Below are 27,874 nucleotides of genomic sequence, written 5' to 3' on the forward strand. Positions count from 1 at the left end.
TGTAGTCTGTTACCATGGAAACAGCTGTAGACACAAAACGATAAGACCTTTTTAATTGAGATTGTCAGAGTTGCTTCATTGTAGATGGATTGGAACGATAAAAAAAAAAAAAAAAAGTGGACATGTAACGTACCAATGACCAGACGCAGGAGGCCGCCGTCATACACCAGGATTTTATTACTCCTCACCAAATATTTGTAGCAAAAACAAAAACGAGAGATAAAAAATAAAGCTTTTTTTTTTTTTAGTTTTTTTTAACCTGTGGAGCTTTATCAACCACACAAAGATCATTTTACATCTGAAGACAAAATATATTACGAATCAAAGCAAACAAACAAACAAAATTATTAAAATAGAAGAGGTGAGGGAAGGGGAAGAAGTTCACAAATATTTTTTTTATTTTTTTCTTCTTCCTTCACATATCAGAAGCGACTTGCGTGTCATCCCTGCCCCCTCCCAACCCCAGGGGAGTCATTGAGGGCAGATCCAGACTTGTCCTGCTATGAGGCTGAACAAGATGATGATGAGGATGATAGCGGTTCTGAAACTCCCTGAGACCACATTATCCCCCTCCTGTATCAGCAGGACTCGAAATGCGTCAAACCCTCATCTCCCACCGCCACGCTTTAAAAACAAAACCTTTTTTAAAAAAATAAAAAAAAAAATAAATTCATGAATGTGACGTAAAACTGTCCCTTAGGGGGCGCTATCAAATCCTGCTCCCCCACCCCGCAGGTTGGAAATTGCCCCCCAGATCCTATTAATTCACATCTGTAATAATAAAATTAATTTTTTTTTAAAATAAAACACCCTGGGCCGGCATCTGTAGGAAGGTGCGAGAAGGCAGTGCAGTATTATTACCTGTGCCTTGTGCGAGTACCAGGCTGCCCGGGATCTGGGGTGGGGGAGGGGGTTTATATTAAAAAAAAAGACAAAACCAGAACAGGTGTGTACAGAGGCGTAGAAACGTTTGATCGGTTGGGTATAAATGAGACTATAGGGTACGCAATCCCATTAAATGCCGTTTGATCGCTGTCTATATACAACGTATAGCGCTCCCCCCTGTGTACAGTGTGATTGGCGGCACGATCCCTCCCCCCGTCCTATGTACAACCTTGTTACGTTGTGCCTGCGCACGCGCATTGTTCCCAATATACACATGAAACTGTGGCGAGTATATAGATACTCTATATATGGCGCCACCTGTGTCTCGCTGCCCTGCAAGAGCGGGACTGTGTGTATATATAGACTAGACCGCCCCTCCCCCACCACCGCCTGTGCATTACTATATACATGTACACACCTGTACGCTGCCTGCCCTCTGCTACACATTGAGGGTGCGTGTGTAAATCTGTGTGACATCTCCATTCCAGGAATAGGGTGCGGACTCCACTAATGGCGAGAAGGCGGAGCCTCCAGTGACAGGGGGTGGAGCATCCAGTGAAGGGGGCGGAGCCTCCGCAGGTGAGGCTAGCAGTATGCTTCGTCGTCATCCTTGTCGTCTTTTAATCCCTTGAGCCTCAGTCGGGCGAAGTCTTCAAATACGATGTCGTCGTCCTGAGGGAAACTAAACGGAGGCCAAGGAGGTGACGGTCAGCGGGGAAACTAACGCATGGTCCAATATCAGGCGCCTACTATTTACATTTAAAGGAACAGTGTCATGGCAAATAATTTTTTTTATATGTTAAAGATGTTAGTGCTTTAATAAAAACGTTTTTATTCATTTGTGTGTTTGTGTTTTACTTTTTCTTATTTTTAACACTTTTTCTTCCCTATGGGGGCTGCCATTTTTTGTTCCATTTCTGTGTGTGTCGATTAACGACACACACAGACATGGAGTACGGCAGCCACAGTCCCATAGGGACTGCGAACGGCTCCCGTCCCATTGACTGCCGTGTACGGCGTCTGTGTGGGAACTGCGCATGCGCCGCTCCCACACAGTCCTATTCGAAATTGGCGCCGTCCGGCGCCATTTTCCTGTGGACCGGAAGTCGCGGCCGGACAGTAATATTACTACTTCCGGTCGCGGCTTCCGGACTTGTGCACATGGAACAGCGGCAGCAAAGGGAGCGGACGGGCCGGAGGGAGCCGCGGCGGCAGGAGCAGGTAAGAGATTTCAATGTATGTTAGTGTTTGTGTGTGTTTACTACTGTATGTAAACCTACTACACTGTGGGTTACCTCAAAAAATGGCGACACACAGTGTAGGAGGTTAAACCTTTCAAACCCCTCGTTTATCCCGGCACTAGCCAGGATAAAGGAGGGGGGGATGCTGAGAGCTCACTAGAGCGAGGGCTTTTAACCCAATGTTGCAATGCTGCAATTTTGGGAACTAGCTCCATCTAGTGACCAAAAATGGGTAGTATTATAAATTAGAATTAATTTATAATATTTCCTGACTATTTCCTGACTCGTGAAAAAAATAAAAAAAATTTGAACAATGTTTAATCACCCACACACTAAATGTTTAATTTTTTAAAAAAAAACATGTTTTTCTGGCAACACATTCCCTTTAACTTCGTGTGACTTTTACGGAGCTTGATGCGATATGCTCTAGTCACATCCAAGGCTGCATTCACAATTATGTAGGCTACCACTGAAAACCCTAACCACGTAATGCGAAGTACTCTGCTAAACCGCACTGTGGGAGATGTTGGTACATCGTGGTATAAAAGATGGATGAGTAGTGTGGGGGTCAAGCAGAGATGTGCGGTCATGCAGCCTGAGCGCAGAAAACCCCCCAGAGCGGTGAATGCAGCTTTAGAGGTGACCGGAGTACGGAGATCTTTCCATCTCAGACATTTGTGGCACATTGAATGCCATAAATGTCTGAGAGATGTGGGTCCCATCTATCTCTAGATAGGGGGTCCCCCGACCCTTACCCGCCCGATGAGAACGCTTCCCTCCGTTCATGCCGTCTTATCTGCGGACTGCATTAGTAAGTCCCAAGGATGTGGCGCTCAGGGCAGGACTATCAAAGAAGGGATTTCACCGATTGGAACCCCCTCCCCCATTCATTTTAATGGCAACCACGTAGTATGCTACTGTAAGGGCAATGATCAGCGAAGGGCCATTTATTTCTAGCGCTAACGTCTAATCCCTGGGGGCCCCAGCAGCCAAAGGGGTAGTGGTCTCTGTCCCTAGACGAGGTGTTCGCATAGGGGTCTGGCTGCTGGTACTTCTAGTGATCGGGGGAGATGATCAACATATCCAGTGCAATCCCTGTGAAGTCAATGCAAGACCCTCCCGTCCATGAGACCCATATGGAGCGGACTCTGGACAGCCCCATGAACGGATCTGCTCGCCGCCCTGGCCACTTGATTGTTATGGACGACTGGGAAGTCATAATGGTACGGAAGGGTTCACTTACTTTGTTTCGAATTCTATGAGATTTGTGTCCACCGGGACATCTGTCTGTGGGAACTCTAAAGAGCAGAACACAAAAGAGAGAAGCTTGAGGTGTAACCAGAGAGCGACGGTCGGCTTAGACAAACCGGGACATCAATGTCTATGGAGACCGGTCTGGCACCCCTTGTGGGATAAAAGAAAAAGCCAATCTGGCCAGTCTATTTACAAATACCCACCCAATTATGCTGCTGCCCCTCTGAAGACCCCACATTCACGTGACATCATTAGCAGAAGGGACCCAGACAGTGGTAGCGGGGCCGCTGGGCTATGTCTGGATATGACAGTCTGACAATGGAGTGACTTATCCAGACATGGCTGTATGGTGGCACTGACACGCAGGTAGCTCCAGGTTTTCCCCACAAGGTGGCAGCAAACAGACCATCTCCGATCCACACGAAGGCAGGTCCCTGATCCGGGAATGAAACACTCACCGGACAACGGGCGCGTCACCGTCTCTGGGGGCTTTGGGTGCATTAGGACGAAAGGCAGCTCCACTGCGACATCACTGGTAGAAGCAAAACAGCAACGTCAGTACGGCGGTCACCAGCAATATCGCAAAATAACCACAGCGCGCGGGCACTCACCCGCCACGGGACACCACCAGCTTCACTTTCACTTTGTAGGAGACCAGTATTCCCAGCACCTCTTTACTGGAGCCCTCCTTCACTCTGTAACCAAACCAGAAAGGTTATAAGACGACCCCCCGACAGCATGACCTGGCGCCCATCACACGATGCCGCGGCACTCACATGGTACTGGACGCCAGGTTGGTGTCCTCGTGCTTCAGCTTCCCGTCGAGGGCCAGGCCCCTCTTCTCCCGGTTGCTGGACAGCAGGGGGGTGAGCGTGTAAACTTTACAGAACGTAGAACTGGGGGCCACCTGGTCACTGAGGGAACAAGAGAGCGGCAGTCAGAGGAAGCGGGGCGCTGACGGGCAGACATGTCGGGGGAGGGGGATGCACTCACTCCAGTTCAATCTGAGCGACTGGACACTTGTACTGCGCCGTGCTGAACAGGCAGATGTCGGCGTATTGTCGGACTGAAAGGAAACCAACAAGAGGGGTGTTATCTGAAGGACCACATTAGATGCCCTCTAAAATAGTGGGTGCAGCTGGCACGATTCCTACACCTCTAGAGTTATGTTTCAATTACAGGGATCTCACGAGCACCAAATGACAATAGGGACTATTTCACAGGTGTCAGGGAAGCTTCATACTCCGCTGAATGAGCTCAGAGAAGAGTGAAAAAAATCCATTTATAGGTCAGGTCCCCTTTAAGATTTAAAGGAAAAAGTCCTACATAAAATGGGGACTATCTTTACAGATACTTTACTTCTCTTGTATTGATTCCATATAACGTTTTATTCTGCGTTCAGACCAAGCGAAATCCTAAAATTCTGTTGTGACGTCACCAAACGATGCAGGACTTTTAGGTTATGGTCACTCGTAGCGTAAACGCTGGGGATTTTCTGCAACGTATTTCATTGTGGAATAGCCGTGTAATACAGTAGCAGCAAAGCGGATGAGATTTGTACCAATCTCATCAACCCACTGAGTAAAAAAAATATACGCCAAAAAACGTTCATAAATTGACCCGCGGCGCATTGTTTTTAATAGGCGGCACGTCAATTTATGCTGCGGAATCGCTGCTTTTCCCATTGAATCCAAAGGGGAGGTAAAACTCGCAACAAATAGCAGATGTTGCGGTCTTTGCAGTGGAAAAGAAAAACGAATTTATAAATAAAATATGGAAATAAAAAAAATAAATCCATACACAGATCTCTGTGCTTGTGCGTCCAGGCATGACGTTTCATCCCATGTGACTGCTGCAGCCAATCACACTCTGCAACGGTCACGTGGGAAAAGTCACCCCAGGAGGCCGGACTGCAGGACGCCAGAGCGACGCGTCTCCATGGTCATGTGGAAGTATTTATTTATTGTTTTACCTTGTATTTTCTGCAGCGGGCGCTCTGCTTAAAAAAAACTGCACCACAATTTGGACCGTTTTTTTCGGCCAGAATTCCCTGCGGCGGTGTTGATACGCCGTGTACTTTTCACAATGGGGGGGTACGCTGCACAGCATACCCTTAATGTATTTTCTATTCCATTTCCAACTGTCAATTCTGCCATATTATGTGCCACTACAAAGCACCTCGTCATATATTGTAACTGGGATACCATATATGACCTTTGGGGGGCGCTGTACTAATGACAATATGACACAGAAGTATTTCACGTACCAGACACTTTCACCCTTTTGACTGTCTTGCTGGAGTTATTGGTTACGTGCACATTCACATTGAGGGGCTCCCCGTGGTAATAGAGCTGAAGAACAAAAACCAAACAAATACTAGTTAGGGCACTGATGACACACACACACACACACGCGCACGCGCGCACACACGCACACACGCACGCTAACAATCCCCCTATCCTTAGTATAGGCCACCGCCATCAATCAGCTGATAGACGAGCACTGCGTCCCCTTCAGTGTTTACCCAGCACAGCGCCTTATGTTTGGTAGTGGCGGTGCCTGGTATTGCAGCTCAGTCCCGTACATTTTAACTCCTTATTGCCGCAGCATTTTTTTGTTTTTCCTCCCCACCTTCCAAAAGTCATAACGTTTTAATTTTTCTGCCAAAGCCGTATGATGGTTTGTTTTTGCGGCACGAGTTGTAGTTTTCCATGACACCGTTCAATGTTCCATATAATGTACTGGGAAACGGAAAAAAGTGATTCCTCCATTGTTCTTGGGGTTCGTAAAGTCAGAACTTTATTATTTTTCCGTCGATAAGCCATCAGGTTTTAATGGGACTGAGCTGCTGCGGCCCCTACTATCAGAGGGGCGAGGGGTGTCAGGAGTCGGATCCCGACCGATCTAAAATGAATGACCTTTCCTAAGTGGCCCCCCAGCCATTGACAGCAGCAGGTACTATAGTGAACAAGTGGCCCGTCCCCGGCTGCTTCATGATGTCATCACAGAGCCGGTGTCACCCGTGGATAAGTCTCTGTAGCCACAGTCTCGTGGCACCGGGCAGCACATGGGACGACAACAGGAAGAGTCCGGGACCAGCGGAGTAGGAAGGGAGATTTTTTTTTTTTTGTACGTTTAGACTTTTTATTTTGTCCATTAAGGGTCAGGTTTCCGTCTCAGGCATCGATTGGGGAACCCCGAGTATACCGCATTCCCCCACTTTACACCCCATAACACCCTAGTGTACCTCCTTGTCCAGTGAAGCCTCCAGGTGCAGCGAGCGGTCCGACATCAGGAAATGCCTGGTCGTCTCCGCTACAGGTTGTGGCCCCGCCTTCTCTGGGGCGAACTGCACCTTCCTGATGACCAGACGCACCGAGTTCCTGCAATCAGACAAAATACATCTTTTACACAATAGTTGACAGGTTTTTTTTTAGAAAAAAAGAAAAAAAACAGTGCTTGCTGTTGCTCAAAAATTTTCTGTTTGCATCCAGAGGTTAAGCCTGACCCAGTCACGCTCACAGAGCTGATGGGCTTGTTCCAGTGTATCAGTTCACACAACTTTAAACAGCTGCAGCAGCTCCAGGATGACCGCTCTTACCTACACTAATACATGGTGACAAACCCTCAGCTCTAAATGTAAACAAGGTTATTTCTAGGAGGAATAACAGAGGAACGGCACAATGAAAAGTTCTACGAAAAGACGCTCCAGAAATGTCATTTCATGGGGAATACAATTAATAAAACAGACACGCACCATGACGACACTATACAACCTGGTGCGGGGCTGACGTATGGAGGGGCGCTAATGGCCGGGCTTGGAGATTATTTTGATCCTGGCCGTTTAACCACTTGGATACTGCGGTCAATAGTGTTTGCGGCATTTAAGTAGTTAGAAAGAACGCGCTCCTCAAACAGACCAACGGACAAAACGCGTAGTGATTCCGGGGTGCCGATGGTTGTCCGGTCAGCCTGGGGGCCCGATGAAGCCCCCAGGTCTGCCATCTTTCCGCTCTTATTGAGCGATGCTCAAGTGTTAAAAATTGGACCACACAGTTGTACGTATCAAAAATGGTACCGATAAAAAAAAACAAAAAATAAAAAAACGACCGGACCTCAAAGCGACGAAAACCTAAAACGTTATGGCTCTCAGAATACGGTTCTGTTCCCGCACAGGATACGCTGCGGATTATCTGCAACAGAATCTCTAGGAAAATGCTGGTAAATGCGCACCAAATCGTCGCACAGATCATCGATTACAGCAAAGTATTTGGGCACCTGCGGATTTCCAGCGGTTTTTACTTAGTTTCCGCTGTAAAAACTGCAACAAAACAAACCTGATGCGTCATTTCTGCTCCACAAACACGCAGCGTCTCCGCACGGAACGCGCAGCGTAAAACGGACACGCTGCGGAATTGGAAGACGCGCCGCAGAACACTTTCCGCACGTCTTTGGTGCGTTTCTTTTTTTTCCGCAGCGTGGGCGTGAGATTTTCTGAATCTCATCCGCTTCGCTGCTACTGTAAATGCTGCGGGATTTCCGCAACAGCAAAGCGGGAAGCCGGCTGTGGGGTGAACGCTGTCAAAACGAAACCCAAAAATCAATGGAGGAACTGCTGGTTTTTTTCCCCATTCCCAACTAGGTCGGCGAAAAAAAAAAAAAAGTTAAGGCAATTGGAAGGCGAGGAGGAAGAAACTAAACGTGGCCCGGTCCATAAGGGGTTAAAGGGAAGTACACCTACTCTAGAAGTATTTTGGAGGATCGTTATTACGCAATTTCCTCGGCGCAGCTTCCCCTTTACAGGATCCGATAGTCGTAGTCAATACCGATGGAGGGTCGGGGATTAAGAAACCGGTGAAATACGAGTGTGAGAAAATCCGATAGAAAGTGCGGCCTCGTAAGACTTCGTGTTGACACGGTTTTGCGCGGTTCCCGCCGCCGCCTTTTCCATGACGCGCTCGCTCTGGGTTATTTGTTAACCCTGCGTCTCCTATAATTAAACACTTGTTGTTCTCGGTCTGGATACAAGTTATAAATACCCTAATGTACGATACCTACCCCGCCCCCCGGGGGGTACGACCGGGTCCCTTTGTGCCAGCATGTGGGGTTATTTTTGCACGTGGCGACGCTGACAAGTAAAGACATGACCCGAAGGTGACGAATGATGAAGGCACGGCGGGGCGAAAATTAAAGGGGACACGCGCTCTAAAACACAATCTGCTGCTCGCTGTTATCAGGCACTTCATTCTGGAGAGGCGCTGATGATCGTGTTATTTGGTGGGATCACGGCCAGGAAGTCCAGAAACCACCCCCCCCCTGCATGGTTACATTTACATCCATATCTGTGATTGATATCAGGGGGGAGGGGGTGAACTACTGCGAGAAAAAAACAAACCATACAGCTCTGCATGCTCAACTAGACCTGCGAGGCAGCGGCTAACACAGGGCCACCGCCGAAGAAACGGAGGGGGGTCCCTACTACACAGGGCTCTAGGGGGTCATCCACCAATTATACGCTACTACCTACAATCTGTATCACAGAACTGCTTGAAAGGCAATTCCCCAATATAAAAGAATGTTAGAGCAATTAAAAATGGCGCCCCCTGCAGGCAGAAAAAAAAAATAGAAGCGACAGAACCACCTATGAAGTTCACAGCGCGGCTACTGCAGGACCCGGACCCCCAAACCAGAGGTATAAAGGATAGTAGAAGAGATTAGAAAAACACTTTATTCCACAAACAGCGCCCCCTCCTGTCCATGTCGTCTCAGGTACTGCAGCTCAGCCTTTTATTTGCATGAACACAATGAATGTGAATCGGTTACCAAATAATAAAGTGCATCTATAAGAGTAATAGTAACGAGGGGGCTATGGCACCTGCTCGAATAAGGCACCATGTGGTAGCGAGAGGGGTACTGGAAAGAGTCGCAGCCCCCCCCCATCCAGACTAGCGTTCCGATAAAAACGCCATACAGTGAGGAGAGATTTCCTATAAGTGGCTGCTGTTCTCTATAGGACGCGGCTGTGGTGTTGCTTGGAGACTTGGAGTAAACATTACAGACGGTTCCTGGCCTCGGGCGCTGGGCCCCATAGGGGAAAGCCTACAGGGAAGCAACACATGAGCTCCTCCCGAGACACCAGACCCATCGCTCAGTCCATGGGGGGGCGCTGCTCACACCGCTTACTTGCAGCAGTAAAGAAGGCAATACAAAAAAAATAAAATGTAAAATAACGAAAACTCGGTAATTATCTTCTAGAAATAATTGGCAAGTCCTTACGGAAACGACACCAGATGATCGTACTTTAACAGAACCCATACTACCCCCCCCCCCCCCCCCCCATCAACCCCAGACTTTCCTAAACCCCTGAATAGAAAATCTTTCTAGTTCTGTAATGATTCATTCTACTATTCAGGAGTCCTGGAAAGTTGGGTGAGGAAATAGTGGCCATATTGGTTGCAATATTGGTATTGGCCAGAATTCCTGTGTTACGAGCAGGTAGAACAAGCTAAACTCTGTCTGCCATGATGGATTAAATTTAAAAGAACACTTACTGGAAAGATTGTATAGAAAAAGGTGCATTACTGTACATTAAACCTGTGAAAACCGCATTTTAATGTATTTTTTTCTAGGCTGAGATATGACCCCTTGAGGTTACAGGCCCAAAGCCTGAGGCTGCACTACTGAAAGATTCTTAGTGATCATAGAGGCCCTGCGTGGCTTCAAAGCACCATCCAAATCAGTCTCTACATCCTGCCTGGCCTGAACAGTGATGTTATGTGTGGACACAGGTGTGAAAGTTTCACTGATAAAACTTCACCTGACAAGGGGGTTATGATGTCATCAAAATATCTCAGTAGTGCAGCCCCAGGCTTTGGGCCTTTAACTTCAAGTGATCATATCTCAGCCTAGAAATGAGATATTAAAAAACTTTTTCCACATTTTTATTGCACACTAAAGGAACTTCGTGGGTTAACTGTTGGTAGAGTCTGGTATTGTGCAATCAGTGCAGAGATTGTAAAGGATTCCTACATATATACAATTGAATTACATACAGGGCAATGTCCTGTCCCACCTTTTGTGCATCTTTTCCTCCATGGATTTGGCGCAGAAGGCACGGATTTCATAATCGACACCGCAGGCCTGAAGAGAAAACAAGACAGTAATACCGGTCTAGAAAGCAACTATGTACAGTGCTGGAAATGCCACAAGTCATGGCATCAGATTAAGGCTCTGTTCACATCTGCGCTAGGAAATCAGTTTGTGTCCAATCATAGAAACAGGAAAACAGATGGCGGTTACAGATCAGTCACATGACGGACACCAACGCTGCCCAATGGACCCCATTGACTTCATATTTTTTTTGCAGCGCTTTCTTTCCAGCATTCTATACGGAATCTGCGACGGAGGTTCCTAACAAAACCTCCAAAACAGATGTGAACGAAGCCTAAGAGTAGCAAATTACCCCAAAAAATAGGGCGCAAAAAAATAAAAAATAATATTCCCTGCAGCAACAATATCCGTAATCCTAAACTAAAAATCAGATATTAATCCCTTGGCGACAATTTACATAACTGTACGTCACCGCTGCCTGGAGGGATTATGGAGCGGGCTGACGGGCTGAGCCCGCCCAATACACAGCGGGTGACGGCTGTATGTTACAGCAGACGGCTTTATTCCTGGACGCTTAAAGAGGCTCTGACACCCCATTATAAGTGTTTTTACTTTAGACCAAGTGGGCGTTGTACAGAGAAGTGTATGACGCTGACCAATCAGTGACCAATCAGCGTCATACACTTCTCTCCATTCATTTACACAGCGCATAGTGATCCTGCTAGATCCTTATGTGCTGTCTTTGTCTAAACACGTCAGTATTGTTAATGTGTTAGTATGTGAATAGATATTCCACAGGATCCCTATGCGCTGACTAAGTGAATGGAGAGGAGTGCATGATGCTGATTGATCACTGATTGGTCAGCGTCATACACTCCTCTGTACAACGGGGGTATTTTTGTACAAACAAAAAGGGGAAGAACAAAATTTCTAAAATTGTAACATGTAACAAAAAGAAATAAAAAAAGCTAGATGTTTTTAAATATAGGATAAAAGGAGAATATATAAAAAACACACATACATATACACACTACACACATATATATATATATATATATATATATATATCTCTATATCCCCACCTATGTACATGGTATACATTTACAGAATTTTGCGCACACAAATATACACAGACATATGAGCCCTTACATCTTTCCTAAGGGCGGACGGGAGTAGCGCCACCACTGCCCCCTGCCCTGCCATTACCGCCTCCCCTCTCTCCTGCCACCGCCACCTCGATCAGCTGTAATCTGTGAGGAAAACGGTCAGTACATTTTCGATTTCCCTGCAGCGCCACCACAGGGGAAATGAAGACAGGACAGGACAGGTCCTCCAGAGTGGGAGACGCTCTTTGTAACATCTCTCCACTCTCGCCAGGAGATGAAGATAATGAACAGCGGACCCCGCTCTATTAACTCAGAAATCTCTGATAGGGGTGTATGATCATGGGTTTCCTAAACTGGACATCCCCTTTAAGGAGATACTGTACACAAAGTCCTCCTCCCACCAGTGTATTATGTCACTCACCTTCCCAGTGTCCTCTGGTCCTGGTTGGAGCGTCACTGAACACGGCAAATTCTGTGGAATCTGGTTTAGAAAAAAAAATTTAAATTAAAAGAAAAGTGACCAAAACGCATCTAGTGGAGGTGAAAAAAAAAAAAGAGAGGGGGTGGGGGGGTGAAGGATCAGGAGCTGTAAGATGAAGAGAATAAGGGGGCTACTAACGGTGAAGTAGAAGGGGTGGGCCTGCTCCCCCAGCTTCTTGATGAGCCGTTCCTGCAGACGAGTAAGAGGCTTCTTCTCCTCGGGTAGAGCGGGGTACGCTTGGAACGTGGAGATGAAGAGGTCCTTCCGGAACGACAGGCCCAAAACGTCGAGGTCCTCCCGGCCATAGCGGAAAGCACAAGTCAAGGTGACGTAGACTGAAGGGGGAAGAGAGCGAGTAAGATTGGAAGAGGAGGGAACAACGAGGAGAGAGCGGCCATAACGTAACAGCGCGGGGGGGGGGGATTAAACGGCCTGCTCTGCCGCACCCTTCTCCCCTCCCTGGTTTTACCAGTCCTCAAGCTGCATATTGCCAAAGTGGGAGGAGCCTAAAACAAGTCCGTGCAGCATGGAGGAGCAGTCTATTGTACAGCAGATACAACTTCCTATCACTCGTTCAGTGTATGCGCTGAAATAGTGGTCACCCCGAGAGGATGTTGTTGCTAGGCAACACGAAGTACTAAAGTCTGGGGAGCTAGAAGACTAGAAACTACCCCAATAAAGCTATATGTATGCACTTACTGCGGCGGGGTGAGGCTCTAGATTAAGGGGGAGATCCACAACCTTACAACAGGGATTAAGTCTCAATACACACTGGGTCTTCAAGTGCCGAACTTAGGAAGGGGTTTGGTAGATTTGACCCTCTACGGACAGGACACATTTCATGTATCTGTCGGGGGTGGGGGGGGGGGGGGATGCTTTATAATATTTACCTTTGCGGTCCTTCAGATAATCCGTATCAACCAGAACCACTCCATCTACAAAACGAAACGCCAACATGTGATAAATAGAACGCCTGAAGGATATAATGTAACAGCGTAATAGATTATACATACATTTCAATCATGCTCCAGAGCTGCATTCACGATTCTGCAGGCTGAAAAATCACCCAGCATCCCGTTGCTGGGTCAATGTCTGCACATTGCTCGCTCCAGGGATTTACCTTCAGGTGTTTGGCATCTCATGTACAGAAAACTAACTGGGGGGGGGGGGGGGGGGAGCGTGTAAACAAGCTTGCTGTTTCAAACAGAATTGTGATTGCAGATCAGGATCAGTACAAGATCAGCGATATCCTAGCTTTTCTTTTCTACACCCTTCCCTGCACCATCAGTAGTACGTTTGGGGGGGGGGGGGGATATAACCAAGCAAAAAGTGGAGCCCAAAAAAAGAGAACTACTTTAAAAGTAAAATTAAAAAAAAAAAAGTTTGAAAGCACCAACTGGACACTACTGGGATTTACTCATGTGTCATAGATCTCAGTGACACGTACACAATAGTTATAAAGATATGGGGTTTCACTTTGCTTTCCAAAACCCTGAAAGGCGTGTAAATCTGCCTCTCTGTCAGTCTTCACTGCAGTTCTGGCATTCTGTTCTCGACAGCGATGAGATAGATTTTGTTTATTTGTCTGGTCCGGATTTAGGGTATGTTCACACAGGGCAGATCTGCTGTGTAAAAGCACACAGAAAATCACCGCAGAGAAATCCAGCCAAAAAACCGCATGTGAAAAAAAAAAATTCCATTGAGGTCAATGGGGAAAACCGGCAACAAAAGAGCAGCGATTCCGCAAAAACAATTGAGAAGCTACGGAAAAAAAAAAACAAAAAAAACCACACGCCGCAGGTCAATTTCTGAGCGTTTTCCCGCTCATCAGTCACGCAGCGCGAGGATTTATTTCAATCTCATCCTTTTTGCTACTACTGTATTAGGCTGCGGATTTTCCACAACGAATTAAGTCGCGGAAAATGCGCAGTATTTTTCGCTACGTGTGGAACTTACCACAAGATTTGCAATTCTAATTGATATCACTGTTTATAGCGCAGGTATTCCTGTTCATTTTCCCTAGAATATATACTTCATTTCTCACGGATTCTTTAACCCGTTAGGGATATGGTTGCTCCCGGTTACCGTGTAACCGTATATATTGGGTTCATAAACTGTATCTGCATGAACGAAGTGCTGGTACAGATATAACAGTGTTCACCTCTAGTGCGACCGCGTTTAGGGAGGATTCACACGAGCGTGTGCGTTTCGCGGGCGTAAAAGGCACTTAACCGCTCCGTGTGTCAGCAGCGTATGATGCGCGGTTGCGTGATTTTCGCGCAGCCGCCATCATTATGACACTCCGTTTGTATGTTTGTAAAAAAGTTTTCATTCATACTTTTTACTGCTGTTGCGCGAAGTGCTTCCGTGTGCTGCGCGTGATTTTCACGCACCCATTGACTTCAATGGGTGCGTGATGCGCGAACAACCCACAAAGAAAGGACATTGTGCGTTTCACGCCGCGGACACACGCTGCGTGAAAATCAAACTGTCTGCACGGCCCCATAGACTAACATAGGTCCGTGCGAGGCGCGTGAAAATACTCCCTTACATTGACACTATTAATTAAAGTAACTTGATAGGCCAATATGATATGCGCTCCACAGAGAAAAAATTGCCGGTTTTTATTCTGTTTATTATATATATACATATTTTTTTTTATTTCTCTTAGCTAGAGATTTTATTATACGGGTAATAGTACGAGTAGAGGTCTCTTACCCCACTCACGTGCACTAGTATAGATTAATAGTGCAGATAGAGATCTTTGTCCCTACGTCTCTGTCACCACATAAGTGCCCTATCTTGTACATAATATAATCGGCGCTGTAATGTAGATTACAGCAGTGTTTTTTATTTAGAAAAACGATCATTTTTGACGGAGTTATGACCTATATTAGATTTATGCTAATGAGTTTCTCAATGGACAACTGGGCGTGTTTTACTATATGACCAAGTGGGCGTTGTACAGAGGAGTGTCTGACGCTGACCAATCAGTGACCAATCAGCGTCATGCACTTCTCCCTATTCATTTACGCAGCACTAGTGACATAGTTATATCACTATCTGCAGCTACACGCACGCACCTGCAGTGTCCTGACAGTGAATATACATCACCTCCAGCCAGGACGTGATTACTATTCAGGATCCTGACACTTCGCTAACACAATCCCGACACTACAGCACAGGAAGCGTAATCTTGTTTGAAATTACAGTTTACAGCGTAATCTCGCGAGATTATGCTTGCTGTGCTGTAGTGTCGGGATTGTGTTAGCGAAGTGTCAGGATCCTGAATAGTAATCACGTCCTGGCTGGAGGTGATGTATATTCACTGTCAGGACACTGCAGTAACACGTGTGTGTGTGTGTGTCTATGTGTGTCTATGTGTGTCTATGTGTGTCTATGTGTGTCTATGTGTGTCTATGTGTGTCTATGTGTGTCTATGTGTGTCTATGTGTGTCTATGTGTGTCTATGTGTGTCTATGGCTGCACACAGTGATCTAGTAAGATCACTATGTGCTGTGTAAATGAATGGGGAGAAGTGTATGACGCTGATTGGTCACTGATTGGTCAGCGTCATACACTTTTCTCCACAACGCCCACTTGAAACTTGGTGGCTTAATAGATACACGGGCTCCAATAGGGCTGCCACTTGGTAGCGACATTTGCAATTGTGCTTTAATAATACTGCCACTGCTTACTCTGCCTGTGGTGCGGCTGATAAGGACTGCAGAGCTACACAAGCAGTCCAGTAGGGACAAAGATCTCTATCTGCACTATTAATCTATACTAGTGCACGTGAGTGGGGTAAGAGACCTCTACTCGTACTATTACCCGTATAATAAAATCTCTAGCGAAGACAAATAAATATATATATATTAAAACATATTAAATAATAATAAAAAAAAAAAAAAAAAAGACTATCAAATAAACAGAATAAGAACCGGAGGGGCAATATTTTTTCTCTGTGGAGCGCATATCATATTGGCCTATCAAGTTACTTTAATTAATAGTGTCAATGTAAGCGCGGTCGCACTAGAGGTGAACACGGTTATATCTGTACCAGCACTTCGTTCATGCAGATACAGTTTATGAACCCAATATATACGGTTACACGGTAACCGGGAGCAACCATATCCCTAACGGCTTTAAAGAATCAGTGAAAGATTTGTTGTAATTCTGCACCACAATGGAGACTTATTAACCGGTCAGGGTCTGCGTACAGCTGGGTAACGTCCCAACACGCTTTTAAAAAAAAAAGGGACATGCATTCGAAAACCAGATCTACAAATAGACATCATCGTAGAATAAACAGGTTCTCACCAACAGGATCTACTCGATCAAGGTGATCCACGAAATCCCTCTTCCCCAGGTAGACAGTCAGCTGGAAAAAACGGACATCATTAGATCACGTAGGTCCGTTTTTTGCCCCGGCTGCCCCCCTAGTAACCGCAGGCCGTCTAGTGCTCCCTCTGCTGCCCCCGCTGTGTCATTACCACATCTCGCAGCTGCTTCTTGTACACAGTGAGGCCTCGGGGTACAATGCAGCGGATCCTCTCCAAATCGCACAGGTCCATCCCGGCCGCGTCCTTATCTGCAGCCTGCAGAGCTCTGTATCCACCCTCCTCGTGTTGTGTTTACAGCTCCCCGTACCCTTCCCACCCAGGGGACCCGCTGCGGGCCTCCGGAGATAACACGCCACCTAGTGCTGGATGGAGCGCAGGAGCCGGGGGAAGCTATGGTGACAGTAACATGGCGATAACCCCTTCCACGCCGGACGGTCAGCAGGCGCCAAGCTTCCTAACATGGAGTTAACCCCTTCCACGCCGGACAGTCAGCAGGCGCCAAGCTTCCTCCAAGGAGCACTCACCTTACAATTCGGGCTGGATTTCTTGAAAACCCTGCAGGGAAAAAAAAAAAAAAATACAATAATGCCAGAACAACGTATAATGTTACGTGTCAGATACATTCTCATACGTCAGATGATTGTCGCGTCTATAGCGGTTAAGCGATCAGGGTCACGTGATCAGGTGCTCTGTGCGTGGTTTTAACGGCCGTCACACCGACCTATAACACGTATGTGTGAATAAGGCCTTGCAGGGCAGGTTTCCCCTCGGTTCCACGGGCAGCCGTTTTGGGGTTGTCACTTCGCTTCTCTTAGGCCCTGTTCACACGGAGGATTTTTGCAGGCAGAAATTAGATGCCTCAAAATTCCTTCAGGAAATTTAAAAGCAGATTTTGAGCTGCCTGCCGCGGTATTCGCTCTATTTTTTCGCCTGCGGACCATGGTCAAAAAACGCTGTGAAAAACGCTTTTTCTGCCACCCATTGAATTCAATGGGAGGTCAAAGACGGAACCACGGCAAGAACAGGCCACTTTTTCCCCCTGCAAGCGGCTAAAAGCTGGTCCGGGAAAAAAAACGCCTTCGACCGGTTTCGGACGTTAAGTGGTGCCGATTCAGACGCAGTTTCCGTGTCAAAATTAGCGCCAAGAAACGGCGTGATCTGGGTCTTACATAGGAATGAATGGGAGAAGCTTTGTGAAGGGGTCTTCCAGTTTTATGTAAGTCAATTAAAGGGGTTCTCCGGGGGATTATATCGATGGGCATCAATATCAGATCAGTAGGGGTCCGACTTCCGGCACCCCCACCAGACAGCTGATTGACGGGGCGGCGGTCTTAGTCGCCACGGCCCCTTTAGTCATCTGATCAACGGAAGTTCTGCGAGCCGGACCCCCACCGATCAGATATTGATGCTCATCGATATAAAAGCCCCCGGAGAACCCCTTTAATCACGGTAGTAACTTTCCAACATTCACCAGGCCTCATTTATGAAGACTGTCCTGGTTGCCCATAGCAACCAATCAGAGCTCAGCTTTCATTTTTACCACAAAAAGCTCAAGAAATGAAGGCAGAGCTCTGATTGGTTGCTATGGGCCACAAGGACAGTCTTCACGTCTGACAATATGTACAAACCTCCCCCTTGCCCTTGAAATAAATTTGCCGCATCTCACTGCAACGTATCCTGGCTTTACACTGGCGTCTGAAACGCCAAACTAGATCTCCCACTATGCGTTTCAAATCCTCCTCATGCTCAAGATCTCTGCTTGCTGCCAGATGTATACAGGTTTCCCACCTGCGGATAGCAATAATAATGTTCCCACTCATTGACCGCAAGCAGGGATCTTGAAAATAAAGGAGGAAATGACCGGCTGCCGCCAGACTCATGACCCGCCGGGTGTCTGTCAGATGAGAAGCGTTTCCTTCCTGAGCGCATGTGACGTCGTGCCAGCTGCACGAAAAGGGGAAACACATCTGGCAAGTCAGAAGGGCGCGGATCGCTGCTCCTACAGATTGTCAGCTCTGCAGCCCGCATACATTTTATCAGCATTACAGCTCTCACAATACTGCGACCCAGCTTTCCCAGACTCCTGAATGACAAGTCTAGCGTGACGTGAGAAAGGAGGTATCGCTGCGGAACGCAATAGATCTGGCGGCCAACCAATAGGATACCCTAGTGCCTTCCAATAGGGGCCTCAGTCACAGACTCGACCCAAAATACCGGAAACCGTAAAACCACGGACATCCCGACGGAACCCATTAAAGTCAATGGGTTCCGTCGGGTGCAGATCCAGTCTGTCGCTTCCGATATTTTAGTCGTCTGACGGAAACGCTGACGCAGGTGTGAACAGGCCCTTGGGCCGCACGCACACGTTGTGTCATTTGATGAGGAAAATCTGCAGATAAAACGCTGCCCACGCTGCGGGGAAAAAAAACTGCAACGTAAACGACCTGCGGTGCATGTCAATTTATGCTGCGTTTTTGTTGCGGGTTTTCCCCATTGAATTTAAATGGGGATGCAAAACCCGCAACAGAAAGCAAAGCGTTGCGACTTATGCAGCGTATTCGCAGCGATTACGCCGCAAAAATCGCAACTGAGAAAAAAAAAATCCTACTTACCCAGAACGCTCTGCTTCTTCCTGCAGTCCGGCCTCCTGGGATGACGCTTCATCCCATGTGACCGCTGCAGCCAATCACAGGTCAATCACAGGCTGCAGCGGTCACATGGGATGAAGCGTCATCGTAGGAGGCCGGACTACGCACAGAGAAGAGGGTGGGGGTAAGTATAACTTTTCTCCACAGCGGAAATTCCACTCAAAAAAACGCACCGCAGCGGTTCCAGGTCGGATCTGTTGCGTGATTTTTACGCAGCGCATCAGAACCGTGGGAACCCGGCCTTAATATTGTGTTTTGTAGCATTTTTTTTACATTTTGATGCAGATTTTGGTGCATTTTTTTTTAATTAACCCGTCAGAAACAATTCTCAGACGGAAACGCAAGATAAATTGACGTGAAGCGGATTTGAAATCAACGTTATCTGCGGAAAAATTCTGCAATGTGTAGATTCAAGATCTCATTTGGGGCTCGTCCACACGTAACAGAATTGCCGTGTAACAAGGCAGATTTGCCTAGGAGGATTCTGGGAAAGCGGAGTGAATCAATAGGACAGGTGTCTCCCGCTGGAGTTGCCGTCCAGCTTTCCCAGACTCCTGAATGGCAAATCTGCCTTATAATAGAACAGTATGGAACCAGGAAGCATCACTGCATCCTTAGGCAGATCTGCCAGTCAGAAGCCTTGGAAAGCTGGGTGGCAACTCCTGCGCTGAAAAGACAATTACGGCTGTCTTAAAGGAGAACTGCTCTAATACGGACATACATTCCTGTGACTCCGCGCTGTCAGGTGCCGGCCACCGGTGAAGGACTGAAGCTCAGTGCCGATTCTCCCTTTAATTGCATAGTGGTGGGCGAGAGTGGGCGATAATGGGGCTCACCCGGAGGTGACCATATTGCATGCGTCTGTGTGCAAATCCGCTTGACCTCTATTTGTCTGTAAATATTGTCACCCACTTAACACGACTAATTTCCCTAGTAAATGTCGCAGCGCGCCCTGCCCCTCCCCCACAGGTAAATGACGAGTACGCTCCCTGCTGTGTACATAACCTCCAGGTAATACCACGGCCATGTCTACTGACATTTACACAGGACGAGAAGGGGGGGGCGACTGACCTACCAATCTGAGCTCTACAGCAGCAAAACATCTTAAAGGGGAACTCCATATCATCACACGGATGCACAAAGCAAAAAGAGAAAGGAATACAGAGGCGAGGACGTGGCGCCTTCAAGCTGAGTGGAGAATAGAACGCGAGAAAGGCAGTGAAGACTGACACACCGGCAGATCGGAGAAAGCGCAGGGGGGGTGAATTTAATTCTTGTGGAGCATCCGGGTGACGACCCGTTATAGACATTAGCGGTTCTCGCCCATCCCTTACGTACTGGAAGGAAATCAGAAAAGGGGAAACATTGTAAGCACGGACGGTATTTCGACAAAAAGAGGAAAGGACTAAAACAGTGAAATTCCAATAAACCGGCATTTTTGGGTCCGTCAAAGTGCCAGATTATCAGAGATTCTGAATTATCAGCACTGATGTGGAGTCCTAGAAGAGGAGGACCCTGCGGAGCTCGCCGCCAGGGACGCCATCTTTGACCTCAAGTGCCGGACTATCGGAAGATTTGGTTTATCCAACATCAGACTGTTTTCTTACATTATCTGGAGGATCAGCTTTACTGTATATAGTCCATACACAGGGAAATTCCTTTAATCCAGCACCCAATAATCCAGAAAGTCTGATAATCCAGAACAGAACTGCAGAATTTCTAGAAGTCTCCTCCTTACGAGTTGTATAGACTTTTCTATGACCCTCCAATAATCCAGAACACCTGATAATCCGGCATATATCAAGCCAATGGCAGATAAAAGGATTTTTTTTACTAAACAGTGGACTAGAATGGGCTTTAAAATTGACAATCACTTTAAAAAGTCTGGTACATGAGCCAGCAGGGGGCGACGATTAGCACGGGGGGAGGGGGGGAGAATTAGATCTGTGCCCCCTCCTGAACCATGATGGGAAGGACGTGCAGAAGAAAAATTAAGGGATTTAGCAGAATATTTTACCATGTGACCAGGACTCTAGCAGTGGGGATAGTAAATCAGTAGTGACGGGCGCTGCCCCTTTAAGGCTCTGTATGTGGAGGCTGCACGCACCTTGCTGCAGATTATCCCAGAAACAAATCTACATATAAGGAATAAGACGCGGAAACTCAATCTATAGAGGGCGAGGGGTTAATGCCGCACCACATGACAGACACAAAACAGAGACAGAGGAAAGAGCACCAGGAGGATCAGGATGAGCAGAGAAGTCAGGACATGTCACGAGGGAAGAGCACCAGGTGGATCAGGATAAGCAGAGAAGTCAGGACATGACAAATGCTATGAGAGAAGAGCACCAGGAGGATCAGGATGAGCAGAGAACTCAGGACATGTCATGAGGAAAGAGCACCAGGAGGATCAGGATGAGCAGATAAGTCAAGACATGTCATGAGGGAAGAGCACCAGGAGAATCCGGATGAGCAGAGAAGTCAGGACATGTCATGAGGGAAGAGCACCAGGAGGATCCGGATGAGCAGAGAAGTCAGGACATGTCATGAGGAAAGAGCACCAGGATGAGCAGAGAAGCCAGGACATGTCATGAGGGAAGAGAACCAGGAGGATCAGGATGAGCAGAGAAGTCAGGACATGTCATGAGGAAAGAGCACCAGGTGGATCAGGATGAGCGGAGAAGTCAGGACATGACAAATGCTACATAGACCACCACCACGACTGCTCCCACAGCAGTTGTCATCCACCTTTTCTGAACTCTGCCCGCATTGATATACAGCGATATACGTCACCACCACCTTAACCACTGCACAACTGGGCACATTTGCCTGTCAGGATTGTGAGAAACTGATGAGATGCCCCCCCCCCCCCCCCCCCCCTGTTATGACTTGCTAGGGTTGGGACCCAACTTTCTCAGAGTCGTACGAGGCAAATTCATCTAATTATGCAGCAGTATGGGATCAGGAGAGGTTTGCAGGTAGATTTGCCACTCAGGAGTTTGAGAGAGCTGGGTAACAACTTCTGTGGGATACGTTATAGCAGTCACATTCGTTTCCCCCCAGGTTTCCCCAATCTCTGGTCCCTAACAAGTCATGGATTATCATTCTGAATTATCGGACAGCTGGGTAACAAGCTACATGGCCGGCACTATGCAGGACTATGAGAAAGTTGGGTGACAACCACTGTGGGAGCACTAATGGCGGACAGGACTACATTGAAGGTGCCAGATTATCAAATGTTCCGTATCACCAGACAGCTGGGTGACGAACAACATGGGCACCTTTACAGCTCCATAATTTCCAGAATCCTGAATGACATCTGTCAAGTAATGGAGAGGGGGGGGGGGGGCAGATGAATTATAAGGCAGTTATTTGGGAAAGCTGGGTGATTACCAATTAAGAGTGTAATGGCAGTCACATAGGTTGGGACCTGACAGGTGCCGGATTATCAGATGTTTCATAGTATCAGACGGGTGCTGGTGTCTAGTTACAGTGGTAAGCGGGTGGTGGATGTATTATTTAGTCATTAGGCAGACTTGTCATTCAGGGACATTGGAAAGATGGGTGATAATCGGTAAGTGCTGTAAAACTGCCAGAAAGTGTCACCCAGCTTTCCCAGGAACGGAGAAGGATGCCTCAGTACATGTGTATCTTGCAATAATGCCGGGTACATGGAGGGTGGTGCTGCCCAAACATGATAGAGTCCGGTCCTGTACAGTCCGATAGCACAGAAGTCATCACCAGGATCACATCAGATCATCCAGAAATACTGGGGGACGATGACGAATGCAGCTGAGAAATGCCGGCAGGAAGAGACCCCAAAGCTGTGTGTAGGTGCCCTGGAGGGGACTGCAGGACGACTAGGACGCTCAATAGTCCAGAAAACCGTTATAATAGTGCAGAGGCGATATAAGGGGAGCGGCTGATATCAGTCACATACAGGACATATCTGATATCAAGTAGTGATCAGGGGGCGGAAGTACAGGGCGTCCGGTCACTCATACTATATCAAAAACCTATAAGCATCTATATACACCACCCGGGACTGGAGATATCAGTACACTGTATATACCACCCGGGACTGGAGAGATCAGTACACTGTATATACACCACCCGGGACTGCAGATATCAGTACACTGTATATACACCACCCGGGACTGGAGAGATCAGTACACTGTATATACACCCCCCCCCCCGGGACTGGAGAGATCAGTACACTGTATATACACCCCCCCCCCGGGACTGGAGATATCATTACACTGTATATACACCACCCGGGACTGCAGATATCAGTACACTGTATATACACCCCCCCCCGGGACTGGAGAGATCAGTACACTGTATATACACCACCCGGGACTGGAGAGATCAGTACACTGTATATACACCCCCCGGGACTGGAGATATCAGTACACTGTATATACACCACCCGGGACTGGAGAGATCAGTACACTGTATATACACCCCCCGGGACTGGAGATATCAGTACACTGTATATACACACCCCCCGGGACTGGAGAGATCAGTACACTGTATATACACCACCCGGGACTGGAGAGATCAGTACACTGTATATACACCACCCGGGACTGGAGAGATCAGTACACTGTATATACACCACCCGGGACTGCAGATATCAGTACACTGTATATACACCACCCGGGACTGGAGAGATCAGTACACTGTATATACACACCCCCCGGGACTGGAGAGATCAGTACACTGTATATACACACCCCCCGGGACTGGAGAGATCAGTACACTGTATATACACACCCGGGACTGCAGATATCAGTACACTGTATATACACACCCGGGACTGCAGATATCAGTACACTGTATATACACCACCCGGGACTGGAGAGATCAGGACACTGTATATACACACCCCCCGGGACTGCAGATATCAGTACACTGTATATACACCACCCGGGACTGCAGATATCAGTACACTGTATATACACCACCCGGGACTGGAGATATCAGTACACTGTATATACACCACCCGGGACTGGAGACATCAGTACACTGTATATACACCACCCGGGACTGGAGATATCAGTACACTGTATATACACTCCCCCCCCCGGGACTGGAGATATCATTACACTGTATATACACCACCCGGGACTGCAGATATCAGTACACTGTATATACACCACCCGGGACTGCAGATATCAGTACACTGTATATACACCACCCGGGACTGGAGATATCAGTACACTGTATATACACCCCCCCCGGGACTGGAGAGATCAGTACACTGTATATACACCACCCGGGACTGGAGAGATCAGTACACTGTATATACACCCCCCGGGACTGGAGATATCAGTACACTGTATATACACCACCCGGGACTGGAGAGATCAGTACACTGTATATACACCACCCGGGACTGCAGATATCAGTACACTGTATATACACCACCCGGGACTGCAGATATCAGTACACTGTATATACACCACCCGGGACTGGAGAGATCAGTACACTGTATATACACCACCCGGGACTGGAGAGATCAGTACACTGTATATACACCACCCGGGACTGCAGATATCAGTACACTGTATATACACACCCGGGACTGCAGATATCAGTACACTGTATATACACCACCCGGGACTGGAGAGATCAGTACACTGTATATACACACCCCCCAGGACTGCAGATATCATTACACTGTATATACACACCCCCCGGGACTGGAGAGATCAGTACACTGTATATACACCACCCGGGACTGCAGATATCAGGACACTGTATATACACACCCCCCGGGACTGCAGATATCAGTACACTGTATATACACCACCTGGGACTGGAGATATCAGTACACTGTATATACACACCCCCCGGGACTGGAGATATCAGTACACTGTATATACACCACCCGGGACTGGAGATATCAGTACACTGTATATACACACCCCCCGGGACTGGAGATATCAGTACACTGTATATACACCACCCGGGACTGGAGATATCAGTACACTGTATATACACCACCCGGGACTGCAGATATCAGTACACTGTATATACACCACCCGGGACTGGAGATATCAGTACACTGTATATACACCCCCCCCGGGACTGGAGAGATCAGTACACTGTATATACACCACCCGGGACTGGAGATATCAGTACACTGTATATACACACCCCCCGGGACTGGAGATATCAGTACACTGTATATACACCACCCGGGACTGCAGATATCAGTACACTGTATATACACCACCCGGGACTGGAGATATCAGTACACTGTATATACACCACCTGGGACTGGAGATATCAGTACACTGTATATACACACCCCCCGGGACTGCAGATATCAGTACACTGTATATACACCACCCGGGACTGGAGAGATCAGTACACTGTATATACACCACCTGGGACTGGAGATATCAGTACACTGTATATACACACCCCCCGGGACTGCAGATATCAGTACACTGTATATACACCACCCGGGACTGGAGAGATCAGTACACTGTATATACACCACCCGGGACTGGAGAGATCAGTACACTGTATATACACCACCCGGGACTGGAGATATCAGTACACTGTATATACACCACCTGGGACTGGAGATATCAGTACACTGTATACACACCCCCCGAGACTGGAGATATCAGTACACTGTATATACACCACCCGGGACTGGAGATATCAGGACACTGTATATACACCACCCGGGACTGGAGAGATCAGTACACTGTATATATACCACCCGGGACTGCAGATATCAGTACACTGTATATACACCACCCGGGACTGGAGAGATCAGTACACTGTATATACACACCCAGGACTGCAGATATCAGTACACTGTATATACACACCCGGGACTGCAGATATCAGTACACTGTATATACACACCCGGGACTGCAGATATCAGTACACTGTATATATACCACCCGGGACTGCAGATATCAGTACACTGTATATACACCACCCGGGACTGGAGAGATCAGTACACTGTATATACACCACCCGGGACTGGAGAGATCAGGACACTGTATATACACCACCCGGAACTGGAGATATCAGTACACTGTATATACACCACCCGGGACTGCAGAGATCAGTACACTGTATATACACCACCCGGGACTGGAGAGATCAGTACACTGTATATACACCACCCGGGACTGGAGATATCAGGACACTGTATATACACCACCCAGGACTGGAGATATCAGTACACTGTATATACACCACCCGGGACTGCAGAGATCAGTACACTGTATATACACCACCCAGGACTGGAGAGATCAGTACACTGTATATACACCACCCGGGACTGGAGAGATCAGTACACTGTATATACACCACCCGGGACTGCAGATATCAGTACACTGTATATACACCACCCGGGACTGCAGATATCATTACACTGTATATACACCACCCGGGACTGCAGATATCAGTACACTGTATATACACCACCCGGGACTGCAGAGATCAGTACACTGTATATACACACCCAGGACTGGAGATATCAGGACACTGTATATACACACCCAGGACTGGAGATATCAGGACACTGTATATACACCACCCGGGACTGGAGAGATCAGTACACTGTATATACACCACCCGGGACTGGAGATATCAGTACACTGTATATACACCACCCGGGACTGCAGATATCAGTACACTGTATATACACCACCCGGGACTGCAGATATCATTACACTGTATATACACCACCCGGGACTGCAGATATCATTACACTGTATATACACCACCCGGGACTGCAGATATCAGTACACTGTATATACACCACCCGGGACTGCAGATATCAGTACACTGTATATACACACCCAGGACTGGAGATATCAGGACACTGTATATACACCACCCGGGACTGGAGAGATCAGTACACTGTATATACACCACCCGGGACTGGAGAGATCAGTACACTGTATATACACCACCCGGGACTGCAGTCCTGTGTGGTATATATACAGTGTACTGATCTCTCCAGTCCCGGGTGGTGTATATACAGTGTCCTGATATCTCCAGTCCTGGGTGTGTATATACAGTGTACTGATCTCTCCAGTCCCGGGTGGTGTATATACAGTGTACTGATATCTCCAGTCCCGGGTCGTGTATATACAGTGTAATGATATCTCCAGTCCCCGGTGGTATATATACAGGGTTCAGATATCTCCAGTCTCGGATGGTGTATATATAGACAGTGTATTGATATCTGCAGTCCCATGTGGTGTATATACAGTGTACGGATATGTCCAGTCCCGGGTGGCATATACAGTGTACTGATATCAGTACACTGTATATACACCACTCGGGACTGGAGAGATCAGTACTGTATATACCACCAGAGAGCGCAGATATCAGTACTGTATATACCACCAGTGACCGCAGATATCAGTACTGTATATACCACCCGGGTTATGACATGTTATATGCACACAGGACTTGCCGTGACAAGAGCCATACACACATCGGGCAGGACTCACCGTGTTCCCGCTCTCTCCCCCATCTTTCCAGATCCTCCGCCTCACAAACGGGGCCGCGCTTACCGCCCTCCACTCCTTGCGAGGACGCGCACGGTTTAAAACAGGGCGTGGCACCGAGTACGTTCTTTTCCGCCGGGAAGTGTTATTGGCCGAGAACGTGTCGGGCTGACACGCCTACGCACGTCATCGATACGGCAGTGATCCCGCCTACTGAAGGTGTGTAGTGACGTCATGACGTGCGAAGACTAAAGGCATCTCCGTGGGGGAGATTCTGGAGACGAGCGTACTGATTGGCTGTGGGCGGTGTGCAT

At 47.6% G+C, this 27,874-nt stretch overlaps 1 protein-coding gene across 1 annotated transcript; it reads right to left on the bottom strand.

Annotated features, from left to right (window-relative positions):
* Window positions 1-649: 649 nt before the first annotated feature.
* Window positions 650-27,756, bottom strand: ARRB2 (arrestin beta 2). Its single transcript, XM_075859180.1, has 15 exons — window positions 27,564-27,756; window positions 16,945-16,975; window positions 16,398-16,458; window positions 12,968-13,012; window positions 12,216-12,412; window positions 12,018-12,077; window positions 10,453-10,520; window positions 6,628-6,763; window positions 5,647-5,731; window positions 4,374-4,446; window positions 4,157-4,294; window positions 3,992-4,075; window positions 3,839-3,912; window positions 3,370-3,424; window positions 650-1,567 (listed from the first exon to the last, which is right to left on the bottom strand). The coding sequence occupies exons 1-15, from the start codon at window positions 27,584-27,586 to the stop codon at window positions 1,471-1,473; spliced, it is 1,227 nt and encodes a 408-aa protein (XP_075715295.1). The 5' UTR covers window positions 27,587-27,756; the 3' UTR covers window positions 650-1,470.
* Between the last annotated feature and the right edge of the window lie 118 nt (window positions 27,757-27,874).

This window comes from Rhinoderma darwinii, chromosome 3 (genome assembly GCF_050947455.1).
Source record: "Rhinoderma darwinii isolate aRhiDar2 chromosome 3, aRhiDar2.hap1, whole genome shotgun sequence".
Classification (NCBI taxonomy): Eukaryota; Metazoa; Chordata; class Amphibia; order Anura; family Rhinodermatidae; genus Rhinoderma; species Rhinoderma darwinii.